This window comes from Poeciliopsis prolifica, unplaced genomic scaffold, assembly GCF_027474105.1.
Source record: "Poeciliopsis prolifica strain line A6 unplaced genomic scaffold, Auburn_PproV2 SCAFFOLD007, whole genome shotgun sequence".
Taxonomy (NCBI): Eukaryota; Metazoa; Chordata; class Actinopteri; order Cyprinodontiformes; family Poeciliidae; genus Poeciliopsis; species Poeciliopsis prolifica.
Window position 1 is genome coordinate 7,629,662 of NW_026562382.1, and position 13,466 is coordinate 7,643,127.

At 38.8% G+C, this 13,466-nt stretch overlaps 1 protein-coding gene across 1 annotated transcript in view; it reads left to right on the forward strand.

The window, feature by feature from the left end:
- The first annotated feature begins 2,653 nt into the window (after positions 1-2,653).
- LOC129361431 (NALCN channel auxiliary factor 1) overlaps positions 2,654-13,466 on the forward strand; it is an 84,255-nt gene continuing 73,442 nt past the window's right edge. Inside the window, exon 1 of the mRNA XM_055032271.1 lies at positions 2,654-4,000. Within this exon, the coding sequence (XP_054888246.1) occupies positions 3,266-4,000 (735 nt within the window). The 5' untranslated portion in view covers positions 2,654-3,265. The remainder of the gene's footprint in view (positions 4,001-13,466) is intronic.

Genomic DNA, 13,466 nt, shown 5'->3' on the forward strand with positions numbered 1-13,466 from the left:
TGGATGAGTCATGTCTGCCAGCCCCTACTGTTCTTGTGATGGCTCGAGATTTAAGGGCTCGCTATCTGCATTCATCTCACAGATGCAACCCCCCACCCCTTCCTCTACCCTTTCCGTCTCTCTGCTTGCTCTCTCTTTCTTGCTGTTGCACAACGTGTGTTTCCCACACACACACATAACAGGTAGAAAACACTGAACGAGCGTGTGTATGTGTGAAGCTGACAACTCTCCATATGTTGTGCACGCCTACCGCTGGCAGGATCTGATATAAGTCAAAAGATATGGAAATTATTTTATGATAATCCAGTCTATCTCTATATTTCCCAACAGACAAATCCACTGATCCACACATCTGAATATCAGCACACACAAAAAAAGTCACATTCAGGGTCAAATACAAAGTATTAGCTGTGCAACTGTGCCGTTAAAGGAAAAATAGACAATTTCTGTCAAAGTAGGACATCATTTCCTATGAGAAATAATCACAGCATTCTGCAGTGACATAACATATGCGAGGAAGAGTGCTGAATGAGCATTGGAGCATTCTTAGCGGCATCTTTATTTTCAGTTCTGAACACAGGTAAACGTCCACAAGCACAAAGTCAATCAAGCTGAACCTCTGTGTAACATCTTGGTTGTGGACATGATCTCTTTCACCAACTTTAGCTGGTTTGAATATAATACAACACAAGCATGGACTTCAGGTTCAAGTCCATGCTGCCGTATTTCTACATGGAGTTTGCATTTCCTCCATGAGCACGCACTGTTTTCCCTGTCTATTCCTCCTCTTTGTCGTTTTCGTTGCACAGTCCAAAGACTGTGCACATGGTAGGCTAAATCTTTTCTGTATTTTCAATGTCTTTAGACAACTTTGTCAATGTCACCCTTTATGGACTGGTAATGGTGTGCCACTGAAGGAAGACAAACCCCCCAACCTCTCTCCTTCATAGATTCTTGTTATGGATTCTCAGGGAAATAACATATATAGCTAGCCAGATAATATTGCAAAATACAATACAAATCCAGCTGCATTTTTTAGAGACAGCCGGGTTAACCCCAAGCTTCCACAGTAATAGGTGATATATCAGTGGTGCTGGAAGTCTGTCAAGTACAGCTATTATTTTTTAAAGAAGTTTGTGAGTAATATTTGGCTAAACTAAGATTCTTCGGAGTGGGGTTGGACTCCACCAGATGTTTCCCATGCAAGCTGGAGGACTCAGGAGTCAGTTTTTTGAAAGTGTGGCGATACAGTGAATAAAATAAATTGGAGAACGGAAAAGCATTTATATCCTAAATTTATTCTCTGTCCTGTTTTACAAAAGTTGTAACTTTCTTTGTCTGGCCTCACTAACTGTAAAAAAACTTGTTTGAAAAGAATAGTTTATACCCATTCAGTTTGTCAGCTGCCTCCAATAACTTTTTTTAATCATCTGATATTTATGTTATCTACTCAGATCAGCTCAATGACATGGAGCAAAACGCTTATTTTTTTGCCAAACCTGCAATCAAGAACTGACAGTGATCAGTTGTTAAAAAAAATAAGATGCATACAGCTATGGCACCTCACATTTTCCTTAAACTTTTTCTCATTCTTTCTTTGGCCTCACTAACTGTGAAAAGCTCACACAGGAACTTGTGTATTTTGGATTCTGTGCATCTTCTTACTCTTCTTCCAGACAACAGGACCTTGATTTTCAAATGAAATGGATATTTGACTTTTCACTCAAGAGGTTTTTGGACCTTTGAGCCAAATTTCACTCTGTTCTCTCATTAGCCTCAGGGAGGGTGCTTCTGATGTCGTCTTTTGACTCCACAGACAAATGACAATTTGCAAGAAATGAAGCCCTTGTCCTGCATATATCAGTGTGTTGTAGCTCCTGAAGCTCTTAATGGTGCCCCCCTTATTATATTGGCCATAACACAGAACTTTGAGCATTTTTAGTAGTATGAATAACACACATTTATCAAAAGTAAACAAATACATTCTTTGAAATCTCCCCTCTGCTTCCATCTTCTATATGAGATTTGCCTCTTGATTGAAGTTAAAATACTTTTTAGTAATTCTGTTAGTTATTAACTAAAGTCAAAAGCTTAAATAAAAAAAGTAAAAATATATATATAATAATTTGAATACATTTGTAAATACAGTTGTAAATTAATATAAAAAAACAAAACAAAAATAAAAATAAGTGTGCACATTATAAAGAACTCTTTGGGGAGGTAGCAGGTAATCTGGAGGGTTAGGCACCACCTCTACATGGCCCTCCCCCCCATCACCACCCACGGTGACGCCACTTATCTGATATGTTTCCAAGGCCAATATATTGACACCCTGAGTTTGACATATACTTTTCAAGTCAAGGACGAAATCACTCATGCTTTCCCAAAGTACCTGATGTCCCAGTGTGTCTCGATATGTATCAAAAGTAATCTTTTAACTGCAGTGTTATAAATGGATTTGCGTGCACCCTGCAGCAAAGAGCAAGATCTCGTCATAAGTGTGTGCTTGTTCTTGCCTTGTCCAAACATTGAAATACCAAACTAAATATAGCAGCGTGTTGCCAAAAAACGGCGTTTGCCACCTTTCGGTGTCTGCGGTCTCTCCCTCAGCCTCTGCGCTTGTGTGGTGCGCATACAGGTAAAAAGCTGCTCTGCCACTGCGCAACGATGGAGCTATCACAACGATGGAGATGACGCAAACAGACTCAGCTCTCCGAAAAAGTGTTTCAAGACGAACATGGCGGCAACTTAACCGAGGTCCAAGATGACAGTGGCCACCGGGAGAACCGATTCGAGGCTTTCCGAGAAACCCATCTACCTGTGTCGAGGGGGCTGCTGGCTCTTCTTTAAGTGAATCTGCGGATCGAGCGGTGGCAGACGCGCAGCATCAGCACCAGAGAGGCTCGCAACAGCTGGTCTCCCTTGCGCGCCCCGCTGATAAGCGAACAAGCCCGGAGAGGGGACGTCAGGGAAGAGGTGGGGGTATGCGGTCAAAAAGGACGCCGTTCCCCCCCGGAGAGCCATGGAGAACCGGGATGCGGCAGCGCGAAGCTTAATCTGAGCGGGCACGGTAATTGGTTCGGAATAGCACCGACTTGCTGCGGGGCGCGATAGCAGGAGCGCCCTGGACCGGCGGAGGCTCGGAACCCCCCTCCTACCGCTGCAGAGGAGAACCAACCGGAGCCCGTCGCCCGACAAGTCAATGAGTATTGTGGCAGAGGAGCCCCCGCGGTGGAGTCGGCCCAGGGCAGCACTCTCCTAAAATATGACCAGGGGTGTTTGGATGCGTCGGCAGCATAACGAATGCTTAAAATACTGGTCTGCACCCCGAGAGAACGAGAAGCCATTCACGGAGCCGGAGCGGGCCCAGAGATGGCGACAGTCGCTGGCCTCTCTGCTCTTCATCACCGTCCTGCTTTCTGATCACCTGTGGTTCTGCGCCGAGGCCAAGCTGACGCGGACTCGCGACAAGCGGTCGGACGAGGGGCACGCTATCTCGGACGCGGGCGAGAAGAAGCCAAACTCCCCCCAACCACAACACGTCCCAAAATCACCCGACCCCCGCCGCCTCGCCAGAGAGCAAGATGTTATTTTTATAGGGAATTCTACCAAACCTCTGTGGCGGATGGACACCTGTCACCCGGACAGCGTGTCCAGAGACTGCTTCACTTTCACGGACGCTCTGACAGTGTGCCTGGGCCTCTCCAGCGAAGACGAAGAGGGGACACAGTCGGCGTACGTGAATCTGAGCGATTTGTACCTTTCTTTTTGTAATTCCTACTCACTTTTGGATTTGTTTTACGGGTTTACGAGTCCGGACGTTTTGAATTGCTCCCTGGATACGGCCATGGGAGTGGATCTGCTGGGGTGCGCGGAGTGTGTCCGGGCTTATCAGCGTCTGGATCGGCAGGCGGAGGAGAACTACAGGGAGTTTGAGCTGCTGGTTCAGAAGTACGAGACGGACGCGTACTCAGTCAGGACGTGCATGGATGAGTGCAAGGTAGGACGCACGCACACCCCGCACGTGCACCTAAGAGGAAAAATGGGATAGGGAGGTCACGGTCGTCATGGTAACCGCTTGGCATATTTGTTACGTGTGCATTAATGCTCAAAAGTTCAAGGTACCTATAGGTCATCAGACTGCATGGCTGCAGCACATACCGGAAGATACTGGAGGAAGTAAGCATTTAAGGCTGCAAATACTCTTTTATGTGTTTCTTTATGTCTCGTTTATATTACAGTATTATGTATATGTACATTTATTTATTATAACTGTTGGCATACCTTACAGCTAATGTCTGGCATGTGGACTCAGATTCTGTCACATCTCAAGCAGATAAGCAGAGAGAGAGACAGGGGCCACCGCTTTAATATTTCTAATAGCACTTCTGTGATTTCTGCATCTAATCCAGGATTTGCACTTCCCCCAGTTTACCTGTTGTTCCAGCAGCAGCAGCAGCAGTACAATCATTGCAGTCGTGCACCATGCTTGCTTTCGCAATTAACAGCACACATCAGGCGATAAAGATGGATCCCACATTTGTGTCACGTTTGATGTTTGAGCTCAGTCTGCCTGCTGTCGAGGAGAAACGAGGTGCATCAGCTGAATAACAGTTGAGACTATTTTTGTTTGTTTTGAGCTGCATGGTTGCAGAGACTTGCCTTTGTTCTCACAGTCCTGTTGTAACTGTCCATGGTGCTGAAACAAAATGCTGCAAAGGGGTTTCTGAAGGAAAAGTTATTATTTCAAACTGTGGGCACACAGCAGGTAGTTTGACAGCAATGTAGATAATAACACTGATGTATGTAACAATGTGTAACATATTGAAATAACTTTAGAAGAGTTCTCCATAAGATTTCACGTGTTTTTGTTTTTGTTTAATCACCCAGGACTGGATTCACTGCCTTGCAAAAAATATTCCACAAAGTGAACATTTTCTCTATTTGTCAACCATTTTGACGCCTTAGAACGTCAAATTTCAGTCTGTTTTATGTTGTTTGTCATATAACAAAACAACATAAACTGACACTTAACAGTTTTTTTTTTCCCTTTTTTATTTTTTGTAGAGAAATCTGAATGCATTTTCAGATAGGGAATTTCTCAACAAACACAACATGATTCGACATAATTTTGACAGGAGCTAAACTCTCACACACAAATGAGCTTTGATTCAAATCATTTCATTCTAGGTCTGCATCTTCAGAGTCGCTGTCCCGTTGAGCCTGTTGAATACAATTGTCATTGCTTTTGCAGCCTCATATAGGTAGCCTTCCATTATTGCTCCATATTTAACTTTTTCAATCTTCCCACTGGCTTTGAACTGCTGACATAAGGCAAACCATTCTACATGTTGCATAGCCATGTTTTATGGTGAGTCTATGGTGTACAAGGGGATGTGAAGTTTAAATTTTCTGCCACACATGCATTCATGTTGACATATTGACTCAGCTCACCTACATTCATGTGTTTGCTGTGTCTTCTGTCACTTTTGGAAAACTGCAAACATCATCTTATGGCTTTTGTACAGCAGGGACTTTCTTATTGCCACTGTCCTATGAAGGCCAGATTTATGGCGAGCACAGCTTATAATGATCCTGTCAACAGATTCTTTTGCCTTAGTGTGGATCTTTGCAGAATTTACCATGGATCACTTTGCTTCTTATCTGATTACTGCTTTCCAAGCGAAGTGTGCTATTTTAGATGGAAAACTATGACTTAGAAGGTTTGCAGTTTTAACATATTTTTCCATTTTAAAACAGTGAATTGGCCAGTGATCTGTGACTTGTCTTTTTTGTCTTATAACCTCACTCCTGCTTTAAACTTATTCACCACTTTATTAGTGACCTATTTGCTGGGTTTCTTACTGTTTGTGATTCTGTTTGTTCACTAATATTATCTAACAACCCTCTGTGCCATTTCACAGAACCGCTAGATTTAATTACTCAGCTGGAAACTATTTATTACATTATGTATGTTTTGAAGGCAATTGGTTGCAGTAGATTTATTTAGGAGTATCAAAGTAAAGTGGTCTCATTACAAGAGCAGATCACTAATTTCTATGCGTCATTTTCGTTTTCTGTATTTGGTTTTGGTTAAATGAGATCCTGGATTTTAATATTTAATGATTAAATGGATAAAAGTGTTAAGCATATAAATATTTTTCAATAATCACCACATGTCTGGAGGGCATCTTTAATACATACGTTTCGTAATAACTGGTATTTAAATTGTGAACAAAGAATTCAAATGAAGACAAGTTTTCTGGTAGAGCTAAAAAGCCACCCGGCCTAGCGGTGCAACATAATGATGTGCATCATTAGACTGCATTAAGTGCTTAGCTAGGCTTACAGTTATATGCTATATTGTATTGTGTATGCCCATTTCTAATGTTGAACAGTTTGGGTTGGAAATAAATTCAACTGAGGAACAACCTGGCATTTTGTAGCCAAAAGCTTAAATGATTTAAAACTTAAAAACTGGTTTGGAGTTCAAATGGAAAGTCTGTCTGGCTCTGAATGTTGACAATCTGAGTTAGATATGTTTTAACAAATAAATCAGGTCGCTACAGAAGAGATTTCTTAGCTTATTTTGAACCATAGCATGTAAATATGGCTGTGTGCTCATGTGTACATGCAGTTTTAAATGCAAATTATTTGCATTAGAATGTATTTTAATCATATCCATAAATACAAATTAGCATTATGTCATATAACAAGTAGTCTGATATTGGACTGCAGCTTAATTGCTTACACAATAAGAGTTAGGCTGAGCTACATTAGACTTTAGCCCCTTTATTTCAGTCTGAATTGTTAATCTATTTCAGTGTACATGTGACCTTTGTAGGAGTCTGACTCCCCAGGCCTGCAGGCCTCCTCCAGAAGCTACTGCTTCTTCAAAGACCATTCTGTTGGACAATACAAAGACACGAGGCTGCTTGAAGGATCAGTTATGGGTTTTCACTCTCATATCCTCTGTAACTTTCTTCTAAAACCTTCTCCCCGTGGAAAATACGTTTTTCGCATATGAAACATTGTTGAGAGGTTTGTAATACCAAGAGGAAATTAAATAGCAACAGACACATTTGTATGCTGTATTCATGTACTGTCACTATATGATGCAAGAGGTGATGCAATATAAAGTTTTTTAGCAACATAAACTGACTGAAAAAGCAATAGGGTGAATAAAAAAGATTTATGTTCAGGCAACACTAACATTTGTGTGTAATAGTGCTCAGAAGCATATTTGATGCATGAAAAGGTTCAGCTTGAAATGCAGCATTTGGGAATGTGCATAAAATATTTGTTTCGGATAAACTTTTCTACATTTTATCCTTTTACAATCTTGGACTCTAATTTGCAAAATGCTATGTAGGGGACAAAATGAAGAGGTTGATCTGGTCAGGTGAGGTTAAAATGTAACTTAATGGTTTACATACAATACGTGTGGTAGAAAAATAATATTGACCCAGTGACATAATTCCCACTGTGGTGGCAGCATAATTCTATGATGCTGTTTTTGGGGGGGGGGTTGGGACAGCTATGGTTTTCAGATTGATGGTAAGACAAATGGAGCTGAATACAGAGCAATTCAGCTTTTGTATTATATGCAAAAGAAATATGAAAAACTGTAAATATTATTTATTCCATTTTACCATTATGCACTACTTTGTGTTGACTCATACATTAAATGCCATTAAAGGATAATATAAAGTTTGTGAATTTAATGGAGCGAAATGTGAAAAAAGTTTAAATTGCTTTAGCATTGCACTTTATTTTTATTCTGACAGTAACATTTCAAGGAATCAGACATTTTCTCATTGTTTAGTTGAAATGTTTTTTAAAAAAATTGAGTTTTAATTTGTAAACATGAAACACTGACAAGGCTGCTTCTTAATTACAACCTTATTAGAACTGCAATGACTACTCATTTTATCTCTAATGCTTTCCTATTTCTTAATATTGGAAACTTTTTAATTGCCATTTAGTTATTTAATATCTTAACGAGATAAGCATGACTTGTAATTTTTTAAATCTGCTTCCTTCAGAAGATCAAAGATACCTGTAGAAAATAAATCTACTGAGTATTTGAAAGGTTCTGCTTCAATGCGGTCTGCTTCTGCACATCTTCATTGACTTTTAGCAAAAGGATCAATAAAATTTAGTGGATAATTCTGAAGTGGAAAAGATAGGACAGATAATGGAAATATTGAACATTTTGAAAAGTGTGTTGTGCATTTCTGTTCAGCCCATTTTGATTGAAAACTCTGTTGGACCTCTATTTACTGCAGCTACATATTCAAGTGTTCTGGATTTTCTCTGTTAGTTTTGCACATCTCGATATTTTTTTCCCTGTTCTATTTTGTACAGTAGCTGAAGCTCAGTTAAACTGTGAAATTCAATTTTCAGGTCTTTCCACAAATCCTCAATTAGATTAAGGCCTAGACTTTGACTGGCCCATTTTAACACATTTATGTCCTACAAGCTAAACTAGCCTGTTGCAGCTCTGGTGGTGTGTTTAGGGTTGTTGTCCTAGTGGAACATTAACCACGCCCGTAATCTCAAATATTTTGTTGCCTCTAACTAGTTTTCTTCCTGGATTTATCTGTGTTTAACTTAATCAATACACCCAAATAAATTCTGACCAATTTGACTGTCCTCATAGACACAATGTTCACCACTTACAGCCATTAACAAGTTGGCAAAAATAATTTTTTGTCTCATTTGAACGTTCGTTTTAAATATTTGTTATGCACTTCTTGTGACTTTTATTCAACAAAAGGTTGCATGACTAATAATCGTCCTGTTGAAACTTTCTTCCAACTGAGCAGAAGATCTTTGCAGCTGATCCAAAGTGAATGTAGGCATCTTGAAATGATAAAACAAATCTTATTTTTCAGTTTTCCCATTTATGCAAATTGTAGTAGCCTTTCTACTGTTGCAGTTGTGCTGTATTCTGTTTTTAGATAATTCATTTTGTAGTTTCTCAAAGAAATATGGAGACCTAATGTCTGTTCTAGAAATAGTTAAGCTCATAGTTATAAATTAAACAGTGAATCATTTCCAGGGATGTTTGTGCTTTGGCAAGACTTTTCATGTCATTAAACACATCCATATGTGAATGATTGTCAACACTCATGTATAGGTGGTGACTGTAAACCTTTCAGTTCCAAATCTTGTTCTTTAATAAAGTCCAAGCAGAACAATACAGTATGCACAAATACAAATAAAGATAAATAATGCCCATTTTTATTGAAAAATAAATCTCTTGATTGAAAAAGATTATATTTCTTGACTCTAATATTTATGAGCAATTTTGGATTTACTAAACAAAGACTTTAGTCATGTACCCATTCAAATCCAGATGCTATAGATGAAATTAAATTGGTATTTCTTTAAGTTGCAGTTCCAGCTACGAGTTCCTGCCGCATTTATCCTTGATGAGCCTTTTGATCCTTGCAACTGATCCAAGGTTTTTGTATGCAAATGAACAACTGACTCTCTGAAAGTAGGAATAAAACTATAACTTTTGTATTAATAGCTCTGAGAGAAAGACTGCATACTGGATAATGTTTCTTAAGAATAAGCTTTGAAGTAATTAGTCTGATGCTCAGGGGACCACAAGTGGTTTAGAAAGCTGAGATGGAAGAATGACAGCTTGAAATTTTAGAAAGACTGGTGATGATTGAAACTGGAAAATGGTATCTGAAAAAAGGGATAAACTGAAACACATATCACAAACTTTAATTTACAACATGGCAAAAAAAAAAATAGCAATACAAAAAGGATTTAAAGGGAAATGACCTTATAAAGCCACTAAAATCTTCCAGGGCCAAAAGTATCTTTTCAAGATCCTTCACAAGTAAAGAGTGATAACTTGAAGTGTGCACAAACTTTGCTGTCTATTTGTCCACTGACAGGTTGCTTGTGGCTGTTTGTTGAATTTCTTCCTTCTGAGGCCACTGGTACCCCGAGGTCACGAATATCCAACCAGCGACAAGCTTTGAAGTGTGCAGCACACACAGATCTTCATATTACTGCTGGCCAGACAGCCTGTCATCTGTGCCACATTGCATGGTCCCTGGAGCCTTTAGCACATGTGTATGAAAGCGCTTTCTACTGTCTTACAAAAGCATTCATTCTTCTTGGATTATTTTTCAGGTTTTGTGACATTGCAAACATCAACTTTAATGTAGGGATTTTAAGTGACACACCTATACAAAACAGTGCGTGAAGTGAAAGGAAGGCAGTAAATGTTTTCACATTTCTTTTGCGAATAAAAATCTGAAAAGTGTGGCATTGTTTGGCCCCATTTTATTTTGCCACTTGAGCCCCACAATATGTCAAATTGCAGCTGCAAAGCAATGTGTGCAACAATTGCAAAGAACAATTTGGATACAAAATTTGTTGGGATGCTATAATTAAGAGTGAATTCAAAGACTATTATTAAATCTGACTTATTAAATGGACTTCAGCTGCGATGATGTCTACACTTGATGAATATTTTTGGAGAGACTAAAGCTAACAATAATTGGTTGGGTCAGTTTGATGAAATAAAAGACTCAGGAGAAAGTGGCTTAATCAAATTTGTATCATCATTACATTATTTATTTATTTATTTTATTTAAAACATTATGAATGTTAATATTCACATACTGTAGATTTCGCTTAACAGAAACGGGATGAACTTATGAAGTTATTTATCTCTGCCCTATTACATAACTCACTTTAAAAAACCCATTTTAAAGCTACCAACTGTATTTATAGTACTTTAGTTTTAGCTTCTTTGTTGCAAAGTAGCAACAGAAAAATAAATTCAAAAAATCTAAATAGCAAAATAGTTGTGCTTTTTCATTATTTTTTTTCTGTTCACCCTTATCCCTAATGGGGTCGGGAGGTGGTGGTGCCGATCTCCAGCTACGTTCCAGGCGAGAGGCAGGGTCACCCTGGACAGCCTGTTGCAGTATTTCCCCATTCTCTTTCTGAAAACAGGTTCTGTATTTTTGTAAAAGTGCATTTTCCTTGCTTCGAAAAAAGCTAAACAAAACTGTGTACTCTTTTACAATCACTTCAGATGCTGAAGTTGAATTGTTTTTGATTTTAAAAAGAGTTCATTTGTCTTGTCTGTAGTCTCATCTGGATCTAACACTGCTGCTATGTTCAGCAGTGTTTTCTGAATTCAGACCACAAAGATTTCTCTGTGTGAACTGAAATAAACTTTCACCTTTTTAGAAAATAGAGTTGATGTGCTTTTGGGTGAAATCTAGTAAATTATGTTCTCAAGGTTGTTGCAGTTTTTCTTTTCTGGCTTTGCACATATGAAACTTTTGCCAATCTTCCTAGTCAAATAGCTCAATCTTGGAGAGCGTACGTATGTGAGAGTGACTTCTTTAGTTTTTCTCCGATTCTTAATTGGTTGTGTGTTTGAACTTTGGCTGGGCCATTCCAAGGTTTGACTTTGCTTAGATCCAAGCAGTTCTTCTTTTTAACCTTTGCATTTGTTGAACTTGATCTCCAAATCTTTACAGTGCCATCATGTGTTGTTGCTGTTTGCCAAAGCATAATGACCGCAGACCAAAATAAGCGACAGTCTCAGCTGTATAGTGTGAAGTTAACACATAATCCCACACAGCTAAGTTAAATGAGCATTCAGACAAATACTAGTGTGCAAATGGTGAAAGTTTATTTAATTCACGGAGGATTTGAAAAATTATTTTACAAGTGCACACAGAGAAATCTTTGCGGTCAAGCCTGCAGTTGATGGGAAGGAAATAAGCTTAACTTAGATCATTATCAATCACTCCAGCAGAAGAAAAGGCTCGACACGCACAATTCTAGAAAGGTAGCATGAAAGATAAACCGTAAGTCTTGAAGGAAGGATTGTCCTCCTCATATAGATGGGGATGATGAAGAGAGAGAAATACTGTGTGTGTGTGTGTGTGTGTGTGTGTGTGTGTGTGTGTGTGTGTGTGTGTGTGTGGGGTGTGTGTGTGTGTGTGTGTGTGTGTGTGTGTGTGTAAGTGCGATGTGGTTTCTCCAAGCTGACACTGATGGGAGAGGATGTGAAAGCAAGAGAGGAACACTCACTGATGAAGGGAAGAAGGCGATCAACATGTTGAGACGGAGCCCTGGAGACACAGCCACCAGAGAAGCAGAGAATTATGGGAGTGCAAATTAAATTACACCGGAAGGGACATTCAGGTCTGGACCTGCAGGAAACAAAGTGTAAGGGGATCTTTGTGTGTGTGATGTTCCTGCACATGTAAAGGTACATTAGGAAGATTTTATGTTAATGCATTTCAAACTCAATGGACAAACCTGAATAAAGAGAGATCAAAATGAATCTATTTTCATGTTTTAAATATCAAAAAGCAATTTAAAAGGTGCGAAAAAGACACAGCTGTTCTATTAACAAAAGTCAGGAAACAGCAAACTGATCAGGGTTATCACTGTGGAGAAGTTTAAAGAAAGCTCAGGACTTTTCATGGAGCAGTGTTTAGTCCCTCATCCAAAAATCAAAAGATTCTGGCAAAACGAAAGATCAACCAAGACGTGACCATTCGCCTGAGTTAGCAGGCCAGGAATGGAGAATAATTAGACAAGAAAAACAGAAGCCTATACTCTGATGAAACAGCAGATGTATAAAAATCATGTGAAAAATACATTAGAGAATTGTGATTGTTACAGATTAACTGGACTTTATTGGGAGAACTGCAAGAAGAAAACTATTGTTCAGCACAGTACAGTTTTCCATTTGACTTAAACACCAGAAAGGAGGCAGGAGGGGACAACACAAACATGCAGAAGAAGGTACTGCTGTAATATTAAGCCAAAATTTTACTTTTTGACCACATGTAGTGGCTACCTTGATAAACATGTCCTACCATGTTTACCAAGGTAGAACATGTACTGATGTTAGATTTCAGTAGAAGAAACTGCATAGAAATGAAAATCAACCTGCATTATTTATATATTCTAAATAACCAATTTACGACAATTCAGAAGTGCCACAAATAAATCATCAAAGGGTTTGCTCCATTTGTTATTTGAAAAACACATTCCAAAAGTGCAATAAAATACAATAATAATTTACTGCATGCATGATTTATTTAACATGTTATTAAAATACTGATTTTACTTACATAAAGTACTATTAACTTTTTGGAGCATCTCATCCAGAATCCTGGCTTGAGTCTCTGCAGGAAGCTAAAGATTAAGTCAATGGCTAGGAAGACCTCAAAGACTTGCATCTCATCACAATCTCATCACCAAAATTAATTATTAAAATACCAAAGTAAACATGCAAAAAGCTGATAGCAATAACAAGATTATTTTTACTGCTATAATTCTGCTACAAATTTGTAGCTAACTTTTGACACGTTATTTTTAATTTCAAAAATAAGATGTTTTGCTTTGAGAAATGACGATCTCTGACAAATTTAGAAAAATTTTAATGAAGTGGGCGATAT